Below are 12,619 nucleotides of genomic sequence, written 5' to 3' on the forward strand. Positions count from 1 at the left end.
AGATTTCCAATTCGTTGCAAAATAAAGGTAAATGATTGAATATTACTAGAATTTAAGAGTTTTAGCTTACAATTGCGTTTTTCGACCATTTCGGTTGAATCAAAGTTGACCGAAGGTTAAAATTTTGGCCCTTATCATTATTTATATAAAAATATTTCAAAACTGATAAAAGCTAATAACATGGGTTGTTTTTTTTGTTGTATTCTACATTAAATTGCGCACATTTTCATATATAAAACTTTATGTAACGGCTAATATAAAACGGTGCAAACATTACGACAATCGGACAAAAAAAATTCTGATTTTTTTTAAAGTTACCGTGCGGACGTAAGGAAAACCTTTTTTTTTTTTTTATTTTTTTTTTTTTTAGATTCACAATAAATCGAAATATTGTGCTAAAGACTTCCAATTTGTTATAGAATGAAGGTAAATGATTGAATATTACTAGAATGTAATAGTTTTAGCTTACAATTGCATTTTTCGACCATTTCGTTCATGTCAAAGTTGACCGAAGGTTGATATTTTAGCACTTATTGTTATTTATATGAAAATATTTCAAAACTGATAGAAGCTACAACCATGGTTTGTTTATTGTTGTATTCTACATAAAATTGTGTGCATTTTCATTTATAAAACTTTATGTAATGGCTAATATAAAACTGCAAACATTACAACAATCGGACAAAAAAATTTCAGATTTTTTCGGCAGTTACCGCGCAGACGTAAGGGAAAAGTATTCAAAAATTCACCATAAATCGAAATATTGTGCTAGAGACTTCCAATTTGTTGCAAAATGAAGGTAAATGATTTGAATATTACTAGAATGTAATAGTTTTAGCTTACAATTGCATTTTTTTACCATTTCAGTCGAGTTAAAGTTGACCGAAAGTTGATATTTTGGCACCTATCGTTATTTATATGAAAATATTTCAAAACTGATAAAAGCTACAACCATGGGTTGTTTTTGGTTGTATTCTACATAAAATTGTGCGCATTTTCATATATAAAACTTTATGTAACGGCTAATATAAAATGGTGCAAACATAACGACAATCGGATGAAAAAATTTCAGATTTTTTCGGCAGTTACAGCGCGGACGTAAGGAAAAGTTTTTCAAAAATTCACCATAAATCAAAATATTGTGCTAGAGACCTCCAATTTGTTGCAAAATGAAGGTAATTGATTGGATATTACTAGAATGTAAGCGTTTTAGCTTACAATTGCGGTTTTCGACCATTTCGGTCGAGTCAAAGTTGACCGAAGGTATAAATTTTGGCACTTATCGTGATTTATATGAAAATATTTCAAAACTGAGAAAAGCTACAACCGTGGGTTGTTTTTTAGTTGTATTCTACATGAAATTGAGCACATTTACATATATTAAACTTTATGTAACGGCTAATATAAAACGGTGTAAACATTACGATAATTGGACAAAAAAAATTCTTATTTTTTCGGAAGAGTTACCACGCGGATGTAAGGAAAAAGTTTTTTTCATAAATTCACCATAAGTCGAAATATTGCGCTAGAGACTTCCAATTTGTTTTAAAATGAAGGTAAATGATTGAATATTACTAGAATGTAAGAGTTTTAGTTTACAATTGCGTTTTTCGACCATTTCTGTCGAGTCAAAGTTCACCGAAGGTTGAAATTTTGGCACTTTAACCCTTTAACGCCGAGCTGGTATTTCCGATAGTGTCTCCCGTATGCCGGTGGCGTTCTCGAGTGAACGCCGAAGCGGAAAAAAAATTTTTTTTTCAAAAAATCACAGCACGCTTAGTTTTCAAGATTAAGAGTTATTTTTGGCTCCTTTTTTGTCATTGCCAGAAATTTAGTATGCAACCATCAGAAATGGAAAAAAATATAATTATTATATATATATTGGAATATATGACAGCGCAAATTTCTTTTTATATATAATTGTATACAAATCGCGCTGTGTGCAAAACAGTTAAAGCTAATGAGTTAATTATTTTTTCGTTGTATTGTACACTAAATTGCGATGATTTTGGTATATAACAAATTGTAAAACCATCAAAGCAACATAGAGAAAATATTATCACAATATGATGCATGAATTCGTAACGCGCGGACGTAAAGAAAGCAGTTTTAAAAAATTCACCATAAATCAAAATATTGTGCTAGAGACTTACCATTTGTTGCAAAATGAAGGTAATTGATTGAAAATGACTAGACTGTAAGTGTTGTAGCTTACAATTGCAGTTTTCGACCATTTCGGTGAAGTTAAAGTTGACTGATAGTCAAATTTTTTTCTATTTATTGTGATTTATATGAAAATATTTCAAAACTGATAAAAGCTACAACCATGGGTTGTTTATTGTTGTATTCTACATGAAATTGCGCAAATTTTCATATAAAAACTTCATGTAACGGCTAATTTAAAATGGTGCAAACATTACGACAATCGGACGAAAAAATTTCTGATTTTTTCGGAATAGTTACCGTGCGGACGTAAGGAAAAAGTTTTCTTCATAAATTCACCATAAATCGAAATATTGTGCTAGAGACTTCCAATTTGTTGCAAAATAAAAGTAAATGATTGAATATTACTAGAATGTAATAGCTTTAGCTTACAATTGCGTTTTTGTGCCATTTCGGTTGACTCAAAGTTGACCGAAGGTTAAAATTTTGGCACTTATCGCTATTTATATGAAAATATTTCAAAACTGATAAAAGCTACATTCATTGTTGTATTCTTCATGAAATTGTGCACATTTTCATATATAAAACTTTATATAACAGCTAATTTAAAATGGTGCCAACATTACGACAATTGGACGAAAAAATTTCTGATTTTTTTCGGAGGAGTTACTGCGCGGATGTAGGGAAATTTTTTTTTTTTTATAAATTCACCATAAATCGAAATATAGTGCTAGAAACTTCTAATTTGTTGCACAATAAAGATAAATGATTGAATATTACTAGAATGTAAGAGTTTTAGCTCACAATTGCATTTTTCGACCATTTTGGTTGAGTCAAATTTGACAGAAGGTTGATATTTTGGCACTTATCGTTATTTATATGAAAATATTTCAAAACTGATAAAAGGTACAACCATGGTTTGTTTATTGTTGTATTCTACATAAAATTGCGCACATTTTCATATATAAAACTTTATTTAACGGCTAATATAAAACTGCAAACATTACGACAATCGGACGAAAAAATGTATGAATTTTTCGGCAGTAACCGCACGGACGTAGGAAAATTTTTTTTTTTTAATAAATTCACCATAAATCGAAATATTGTGCTAGAGACTTCCAATTTGTTGCAAAATGAAGGTAAATGATTGAGTATTACTAGAATGTAATAGTTTTAGCTTACAATTGTTGTTTTCGACCATTTCAGTCGAGTTAAAGTTGACCGAAGGTTGAAGTTTTGGCACTTATCGTTATTTACATGAAAAATATTCCAAAACTGATATATATATATATATATATATATATATATATATATATATATATATATATATATTATATATACAGTGGGGTGACCTAAATTGGCTTGCCTGTGGATGGACCTCTTGGTATAAATACCACCTTTTCTGTAAACTTTTCTCATTCATCTACCTGAAGAGGGAGAACAGCAGTCTCTGAAATATAGTACTATTCTCTCTATATTTTGGTGTTTTTATGGGCCCCTTTTATTAGATTATATGTATGTATGTATGTATATATATATATATATATATATATATATATATATAGTATATACTATATATATATATATATATATACATGTACACACACATATGATATTCTCAGACCAGATGGAATTTGAGGCAGGTGATTGAAAGTATACCTTGGGGTCCATGTGTTGCATGCATTATTATACTGCTGTATAGTATCTGTGTTAGACAAAAGACTATGATTCTGGGGACGTATGAGATGGTGAATGTAGTAATTTTTATGATTTATGGGTTTGTGTGGAGATAATAGTTTTGTCATCAAACCTCAGCACTTCTATAGGGGTTGTTGTGAAGTTAGATACCTATCAAATTGCAAGTTGCCTGCCCCTCCTAAGTAGTGACTTACAAGAAATGCAATAAGAATATAGTAGTTTATTTAAGACACACCAGAGTTATAATTACTTTTCTGCTCAATAAGTACAGTGATGCTCTAATCTCATGCGAATCGTATGACTCCATACGATTTCATTCAAAATTCACTAACTTGCAACCTAGTATGCTCCACATTTATCTATTATTTCAATGCAAAAACATGATTATTGCATACAATAAGGTCATAATGTTTCATAAGAGTGAAATCTGTCATATATATCAAAACTGGAAGAAAAATGTCACGACACATTTTCAAATCTTTAGTTCACACATCACTGTAGCATTTGACCAGAACGAAATCGTCATCAAACCTCAGTTCAAATGTTAAATAAAAATAACAATTTTAAAAATTTTCATAACATTAATATTGCTTCCAAAGCAAGCAAGGATAAAATTTGAAAGTCTTATTTGATTTCTGTTACACTTCAACGCTGAAAAAACGTAAATATGTATAGTATACAAAAGTAGAATGCGCCCACTGATATCAATGTGTGAGGGGAGCATGTATGACACATCATTAGTGTGCAACAACAACCACCTGGTGTAGCACGAATAGGTCTACAATGAGTAGCGACAATGAAATTATCTTGAACACATTTACTTTATATGTGTTTGAGGAATATTTGGATTTTCATACATAGTCATTTGTTATATATCTTAAATACAAAAATGATGGCTTACTATTTTTTTTATAGCAAATATTTACCTATGCAATTATTCTTTTGTCAAAGCCAAGATATTTTTCCTAGACCTATGTGTTAGATTTCTTTACTTTACTTTATTTTATGCTAATCATTAGTTATTGTAAAATAAATTCATCTGGTAACTTCTTTGCATTTGTACTCACATTTTTAGTAAATGCAACATTTATTTGTATGGAATTATAAGGATATTCAGTTAATGTAAATATGTGCTATGCTTATGGTAGAATTTTAGAGGCTATCCTTGGAGAGATTAATGCATGGTGTAATGAAATTATCTTTTGTCGTCTCAGGAAGCAAAAGGAATACCTTGACAATCAGAGAGCAACCAGGAATTTTCTTCTGCAACAGACGAAAGCAAAAGAACTGAAAAAACAGGAAGAAGAACTTTGTGACAAAAAGTTGATGAGGTAAGTAAGATGTGAGCATGAAATTTTACTTATGCAAGTTTTTTAACATGCCTGCAACTACTCCTGGATCAATTAAATCCTCTTTGACGAGCATGGTTGTTTTCAGTTTATATATATATAGTGAAGGCTGCACATTACTACAAGTTTTTAGACAACTGCAAGTGTAAAATGGTAGATATAATAGTTTCAAGCTTTGATACAGTTTATATGATATTACACAGGCAGGTAGAAGAATACAACCTGAGAACAGACTTGCAGAAGGACATTGAGGATCAAGAGCAACAATTGGAAAGATTACATTTAAATAAGAGGGAACTGTCTTTAGTAAAACAACTAGAAACATTCCAAGTAAGTATCAGTGAGGTTTTGTATGACATAATACACACAGTACTATTATGAGGAATTGGTATTAACAGTTAATAATTAGTATAAAATGAATACAATAGCATAATGAAAATCTTGTTACCACTTTCTGCCCTGGTTTTACTGATGACTACTGTCTGCTTTGTGCAGCTCGTTGTTTCCTTGGGTCTTTTCCCACATAGATATCCAACTTTCTTAACATACTTTTGATTTAAGCACATATCATTTGGAAGAGCCCTAGTAATTACCTCTTTCTGTATGAAACCAGAAGTTCATGGGTTATAATAGTAGGCAGTCCCTGGTTATTGGCAGGGGTTCTGTTCCTGACAGTGTGACAATAACTGAAAATCTGTGATAATGGCACCAATCCCTGATTATCTGCACATACGGCGTCAAAAATTCAGTTATCATCATCGATAGACAAGCACCATAAAACTGGATTGCCGTTAAATCAGCACTGCCTACTAGGATTGAATGAAAATATAATGTCATATTACAGCAGTCATGCGAGTAGATTGTCAAATGTGAGAGTTGGAATCTAGAAAATGTTTTTAGGGTGTCTTCTGTTAGTAAATCTTCAAATTGTAATATTTAGATTATTGACTATTGTCTTTCAAGCCAAAAATTCTCATAAAATGTAATATAGACCACCAGTATGTACATCTGCTAGGAAGCCCCCTTGGAACTAGTTTGGGTGACAAGAGTTAATTCTTTGTTGGAATCCAGAGGTGACTAGAGTTTACTCTTTGTCGGAGAGCATTTGCCCAACAGGCCTGGGACTAAGCAGGACCATTGAATGTGGACCTTCCCCCATTAAAGATCCTGCTTGATGCACACCAATTTGTAGTCCCTGTATGTTTATTAAAGTTGTCTGTTCTGCAGCTCATGGGTTATAGTGGATATTTTATGAAGTTTTGGAATGTGACCAGTGCATAGTGATAAAAAGTATGCTTTTGGATCTGAAAGGTGCAGTTTGGATGCATGGTTAGTTTCCAGTAAATAATAATGTTGTACCATAATAAATTACTGAAAGAGAACTGAAAAAGCTTAATTGAATCCAGTAATTGGACTGTTAATGATAGAAGTTATAAGATTCACAGATGAAATTGAGTTGCTTTGGCATTGCAGTAGTAAGTAGTACTATAAGAGTTCCTGTGTAGATAGGAACATAGAGTTAGTAATGCGAGGATGGGTGGCTGTAGCAGTATTGTAAGTGCCTGTTATGCCTCTTTCGGAGAGAGAGGGTTGATCAGACCACCCTCTAAATGTGAAGTAAGCCTAGTCCCTCATCCAAGCTACGTACATTAGTACAGGCAGTCTCCGGTTATCTGCGATCTGGTTTTACGGTGCTTGTCTGGCAATGAAGATAACAGGGTTTTCAGATTTTCAGCACTGATATGTGCTGATCTCCGGTTATCGCCACCGATCCCCACTTAACAATAACTCCAATTCTTGCTTATTGACACTGCTATCAGCAATTTTCGGTAATTGGCGATTTTTAGTTATCATGCTGTCTGGAACAGAACCCCTGCTGATTGCCGGTATTTTTTAAACTAAAATATGTGCTAGATTACAGCTGTCGACCCACCTATTCGCATTTCCGAATTCATGGAATCAATGTTTCGTGGATTTCTCTAGAGAATATACTGGCAGTCCCTGGTTTACGATGGTTTTGGCTTACGATGTTCTTAGGTTACAACACTTTTGAATTATATTCATCAGAAATTTTCAAGGTTTACAGTGCATGTTCTAGGGTTACGACACTTATGATGCCGATCCAACAGAAGAAATATGACTTCAGAAAGGCAAAATAATCAATATTTGAAGGTTTTTTTGGTAAAAACTACAATAAAAAAGTAGTTTACTTAGATTTCAGTACAGCTAAAGTATTTAAAGTAAGATTTTCTTATGGTTTTTGACAATTTTCAGCTTGACAATGAGTTTTGGCTTATGATGCGTCTCAAGAACGAAACCCTCTTTGTAAGCGCCCGGGACTGTCTGCACATACACATTATTCGCAGAAAATTTGCCTATTTGTGGTATTTTTCACTGAGCAATATTCACTAATTATGTACTGTATTGATTGAACTAGCAAAATAGGTAGTTCTAAGCATTTTAGAGGGGTTTTAAGTATTCATGGATTTTAGCTATTCGGGGTGGGGTTGTGGCACACATCTCCCATGAATATCAGGGGTCAACTCTAAAAATTATTTGATAGGACTCCCTTTCTTGCCTTTTGTTTTAAGAAATCAGAGAAGGAGGGAGTTTAAATTTCTGGTATCCTTATATTGGGTTTAATTAGGTATAGATGATTCCCTTCTTAATCATTGTCATATTTACCAAGTTTGTAAGACTGCCACTCAATATTTATTAAATCCCCATGCCCTTTGGTGAAGCTTATTTGCTGTTAAATTGGATGAAGATGGACATTTTCACCCAAATTTCTGTTTTCATATTTGACAAGCCTTCAAGTAAATAAACATCATAATTTAATAAACCATCAGACCTTGAAATAACATTGGTGCTGTGATACTACAATGACAGAAAGATATAGGGCAGTCAGTATCAGAAAGAAAGGCCCTATGCCATTGCTGTTAACTGTCGAAGTGGTAACCCCCCAAAAATGTAATAAATTGGTCAAGAAAAGTAGTCAATCAAAATCTGTTGATTTTCATTGCTTTCACAAAGGACCTCCTTCTCCCCTTAGTTGTATTTGGGTTTTATATTTCCTGTGTTGGGTAAAGGTTGTTTTCAAATATGTACTTAGTTAACTAATGGGGGCATCATCATGTTGATAAGCTTAAGTTTCCTTATATTTTGCCTGGCTAAAGGCTTGATAGATTTCTTCCTTCTCTTCCTTAATACAGGACCTTCTCTTAATACATTACCTATAAATTTCAACTGTGCCCTGATGCCTATTATTATTATTAATAGTTTAGTGGCACAGGAAATCAAGAGATACAACCTGGGAATTGTTGGATTGAGGGAAACTAGATTGCTTGGGTGTGGAAAAGTAAGAATAGAGGATGTGTTGTTCATCTTTTCTGGTAAAGACCAGGGAGAACATGAGAGAGGTGTAGCAATTGCTTTGAGTAAGAAAGCTGAAAAAATGTTGGAGCATTATGAATGTATTGATGAGAGAATAGTCACTTGCAGGTTGCGAGGTAAATATACAAACATCACCGTTATACAGGTGTATGCCCCTACTGAAGAGAGTGGAGAAGAAGAGAAGGATGAATTTTATGAAAAGCTAACTGGAGTTATACAGAGGGTTAGAAGACATGATATGTTGTTACTGATGGGAGATTTTAACGCTAAAGTAGGAAGAGAGTATGATGGCTTTCAGGGAACAATTGGAAAATTTGGAATTGGAGCTAGAAATGATAATGGGAGAAGGCTCCTAGAGCTATGTGGTGCATTTGGGTTATCTATAACAAACACATATTTCAACCATAAATTAGAGCACAAAACTACATGGGTGTCGCCAAATGGATTGGTACAAAATTTGATAGATTATGTTATTGTAAATCAGAAATGGAAGAAGTCTATATTAGACACCAGAACTTTTAGGGGCTACCGTGTTCCTTCTGACCACAAACTCGTAATATCCAAGATTAGAATAAAGTTACAGGCCAATCAAGAAAAAAGGAGAACTATAAAGTTTGATGTGGATAAGTTGAGAAATGAAAGAGTTAAACAACAGTATGAGGTGAAGGTAGGAGGCAAATTTGCGGCATTAATTGGTATGGAAAATATGGATATGGATTCAGAGGAATCCTGGGCAATATTAAGTTCAGATACTAAGGATGTAGCAACAGAGGTGTTAGGTTATAAGAGAAGTAACAGCAAACCTTGGTTCAGTGATGAAGCAAAAGTTTTAAGTGAAGAGCAACAAAGGTTGAGAGTTCAAATGGACGATGAACAAGACCTAGAGAAGAAACAACAACTAAAAAGACGAAGAAATAGAAAGCTGAGAGAACTAAGTGATTGGATGAAGCATGACCAAAACATATTTTGGAAAGAAAGAGCTACCGAAGTTGAAGTAGCTATGGAAATTGGCGAGAGAGGGCTATGTTTGCAGCTGTGAGATTCTTGAGGAACGCAAGCCAGAAAAAGTTTGGAGGGAGTGATGGCATGCTAGATGAAGATGGGAACTTGGTCACAGACGAAATGGAGAAAAGGAATCTGTTTGCAAGGTATTTTGAAAGACTCCTAAATATTGATACTACCGGTAGGGATGAGTGCATTGCAGATTTAAATGAGGCTCTGGAGGTACAAGAAGAAAATATTAGTGCAGAAGAGGTGAAAGAGGCCTTAAAATCTGTAAAAAATGGAAAAACTGCTGGCGTGTGCAGGATAAAAGCAGTGATGCTAAAAGCAGGAGGACGAAGGATGATAGAGGCATTAAGAGTTGTTTTTAGCATAGTTTGGAAAACAGAGGTGGTACCAAGTGGATTGGAAAACAGGCCAATCTGATACCAAATATATAAAAATAAGGGAAGCAAAAGGGAGTGTGGTAACTATCGGGGCATAAGTTTACTGTCAGTCCCAGGGAAGATATTCATGAGAGTAATACTTAACAGAATAAGACCTATAGTAGAAGAGAAACTTAGAGAACAGCAGTGTGGTTTTAGAAGTGGAAGGTCAACAGTGGATCAAATTTTCACCTTAAGACAGATAATTGAGAAGAGGTGGGAGTATGCAAAGCCAATATTCTGTGCTTTTATAGACTTGGAGAAAGCGTATGATTCAGTATGGAGAGATGGAATGTGGAGAGTGGCAGAACACTATGGTATACCACTGAAAGTGATAAGGATACTAAAGAACTGGTACCAAGGAGTGTGTAGCTGTGTACAGCTGGATGGACAGCAAAGTGACTGGTTCCCAGTTGGAAGTGGGCTAAGACAGGGATGTGTTATGTCACCCACCTTGTTTAATGTATATATTGACCATATAATGAGAAGTGATGGAGAATGAAAACAGAGGGGCTAGTATTGGTGGAGAAGTTTTTATGGATTTGGACTTTGCTGATGATGTTGTGTTGGTTGATGATAGTTGTGGCTGGTGACTGGTAGGGTATTGTAATGAGGATGGAGACAGACACACAGAATTTTGGCTTGAACATCAGCACAAAGAAGAGCGAGATCATGGTTGTGAGTAAGGATGATGATAGGGTGCACATGGAGGATATGACAATCAGAGGACAGGAACTCAAGCAAGTTGAGAAGTTTGTTTACTTGGGAAGTGTGGTAACAGCAGACGGGAGGCAAATGGAAGATATACAAAGAAGAAAACTAGGAGCAGCAAGAGCTTTTGAGGTTCTGAGAAAAAACGTTTGGTCAAGGCATGAAATCAGCTTGAGAACTAAGATGAGAATATTCAATGCTGTAGCACTACCAATCCTGATGTATGGCTTGTCCACCTGGGCACTGACCAGAACAGAGGAGAAAAGGTTGGATGCTTTTGAGATGAAGCTGCTGATAAGGATACTTGGCATTAAATGGGATGATTATATTAGAAATGAAGACATCAGGGTGAGATTGAGGCAAAGGCCAGTCAGTACCAGGTTGAAGAGGGGAAGGCTGAAATGGTTTGGACATGTTGAGAGGATGGATGGGAATAGAGACCCCAGGAGAGCACTGAGAGCAGTACAAATAGGAAGAAGACCGCTGGGTAGACCAAGAACGAGGTGGATAGACATAATTGTCAGGGATCTTGAGGATGAAATCCAAAACTTAGAGGAAGCAAGGGAAATGGCTCGGGACAGAGACAGATGGGGAGGAAGTGTATCAGCCTTATGCCACTGGCCAGTGGCGGGAAGATAAAGTAAGTAAGTAAGTATATATTAGTATTCAGAGGATGAAACCTATTCACATGGAACAAGCCCACAGGGGCCATTGACTTGAAATTCAAGCTTCTAAAGAATACGGTGTTCATTAGTAAGAAGTAAGAAGAGGTAAAGAGATATACATAAAGAGATCCCACATATTAAAATAGAAAAACTAAATCAATAAATACATAAAAATGTATTAAAATGCAAGGAGAATAGTATTAGGGTAGTAATGTACGTATTGCATTTTCACCTGAACTTTTGAAGTTACAATTACAGAACATTATCTGGAAGGCTGTTCCACACTCCTACAATATGAGGAATAAAGAACTTCTGGAACTGAGAAGTTTGCCAGCGAGACACGTTTACTCCATTTTGGTGCAGCTGTCTAGTAGATCTGGTTCTTAGCAGGTAAAGATGATCATGGATCAATTGTGAATGTGAAAGATCTCAATTAAAATACAACTTATAAAAAGTAACAAACACAAGACCATCCATCAATGGTCCAAGTCATAACTGCTACTATTAGAAAACAGAAACCTACCACCATCAACCTCAGTGGACCCCCTGGGGGTTTATCCGCAGACTCACCCATTTGCAGATTTTCCTGTGGAACATATCTAAAAATTATTCGCAGGAGGACTTGTCCATTCACAGGTTTTTCTGTGGAATGTAGTATCTATTAAAATTATTCGCGGGTCCCCACTATTCACAGACCACGAAATTCTTCAAAAGTCCCGGTCCATTGTGCGTGTGTTCGATGTGTTATCTTTATCACTAAAGGCTGGGGATGAAGGAAACCAAAATATCAAAAGTAGGTTCTTAGTGTCATAAGTGAAGTAAACAAAATCACAGAGGTGCAAATTATGTGCAAGCAAGGAATACAGAGCGGTGCCGTACTGGCGAAACATGGCTCCCAGACGGGCGAGATTCATTCATTACATATAGTACATGATACATAAGAGAGTTACATACATTAAATACATAGGGAGGTGTATAAATGGACATGAAATATAAAGAACGCAGTACATACACATAAAGGTTCATATATTGTACTGAATGTTTCTTTCATTTACCTACACGTTGATGGGATAGTAGTAAAGAGGGCAGCAAGTTCTTCTAATAGAATGACCTCCCTGAGTATTTTACCCTGTTTATATTCATTCTTAATGCAGGCGATTGCACTTTTAGTCACGTGGTAATGGCCTACTACTTCTCCATGACTTTTGCCCTC

At 34.9% G+C, this 12,619-nt stretch overlaps 1 protein-coding gene across 3 annotated transcripts in view; it reads left to right on the forward strand.

The window, feature by feature from the left end:
- LOC135196922 (meiosis-specific nuclear structural protein 1-like) overlaps positions 1 to 12,619 on the forward strand; it is a 508,419-nt gene that overhangs the window by 193,236 nt on the left and 302,564 nt on the right. For all 3 annotated transcript variants that reach the window (XM_064223758.1, XM_064223759.1, XM_064223757.1), the window contains exons 5-6: positions 5,076 to 5,192; positions 5,414 to 5,540. In XM_064223758.1, coding sequence (XP_064079828.1) covers positions 5,076 to 5,192; positions 5,414 to 5,540 — 244 coding nt within the window. The remainder of the gene's footprint in view (positions 1 to 5,075; positions 5,193 to 5,413; positions 5,541 to 12,619) is intronic.

The sequence above is a fragment of the Macrobrachium nipponense genome, chromosome 18 (assembly GCF_015104395.2).
Source record: "Macrobrachium nipponense isolate FS-2020 chromosome 18, ASM1510439v2, whole genome shotgun sequence".
Lineage (NCBI taxonomy): Eukaryota > Metazoa > Arthropoda > Malacostraca > Decapoda > Palaemonidae > Macrobrachium > Macrobrachium nipponense.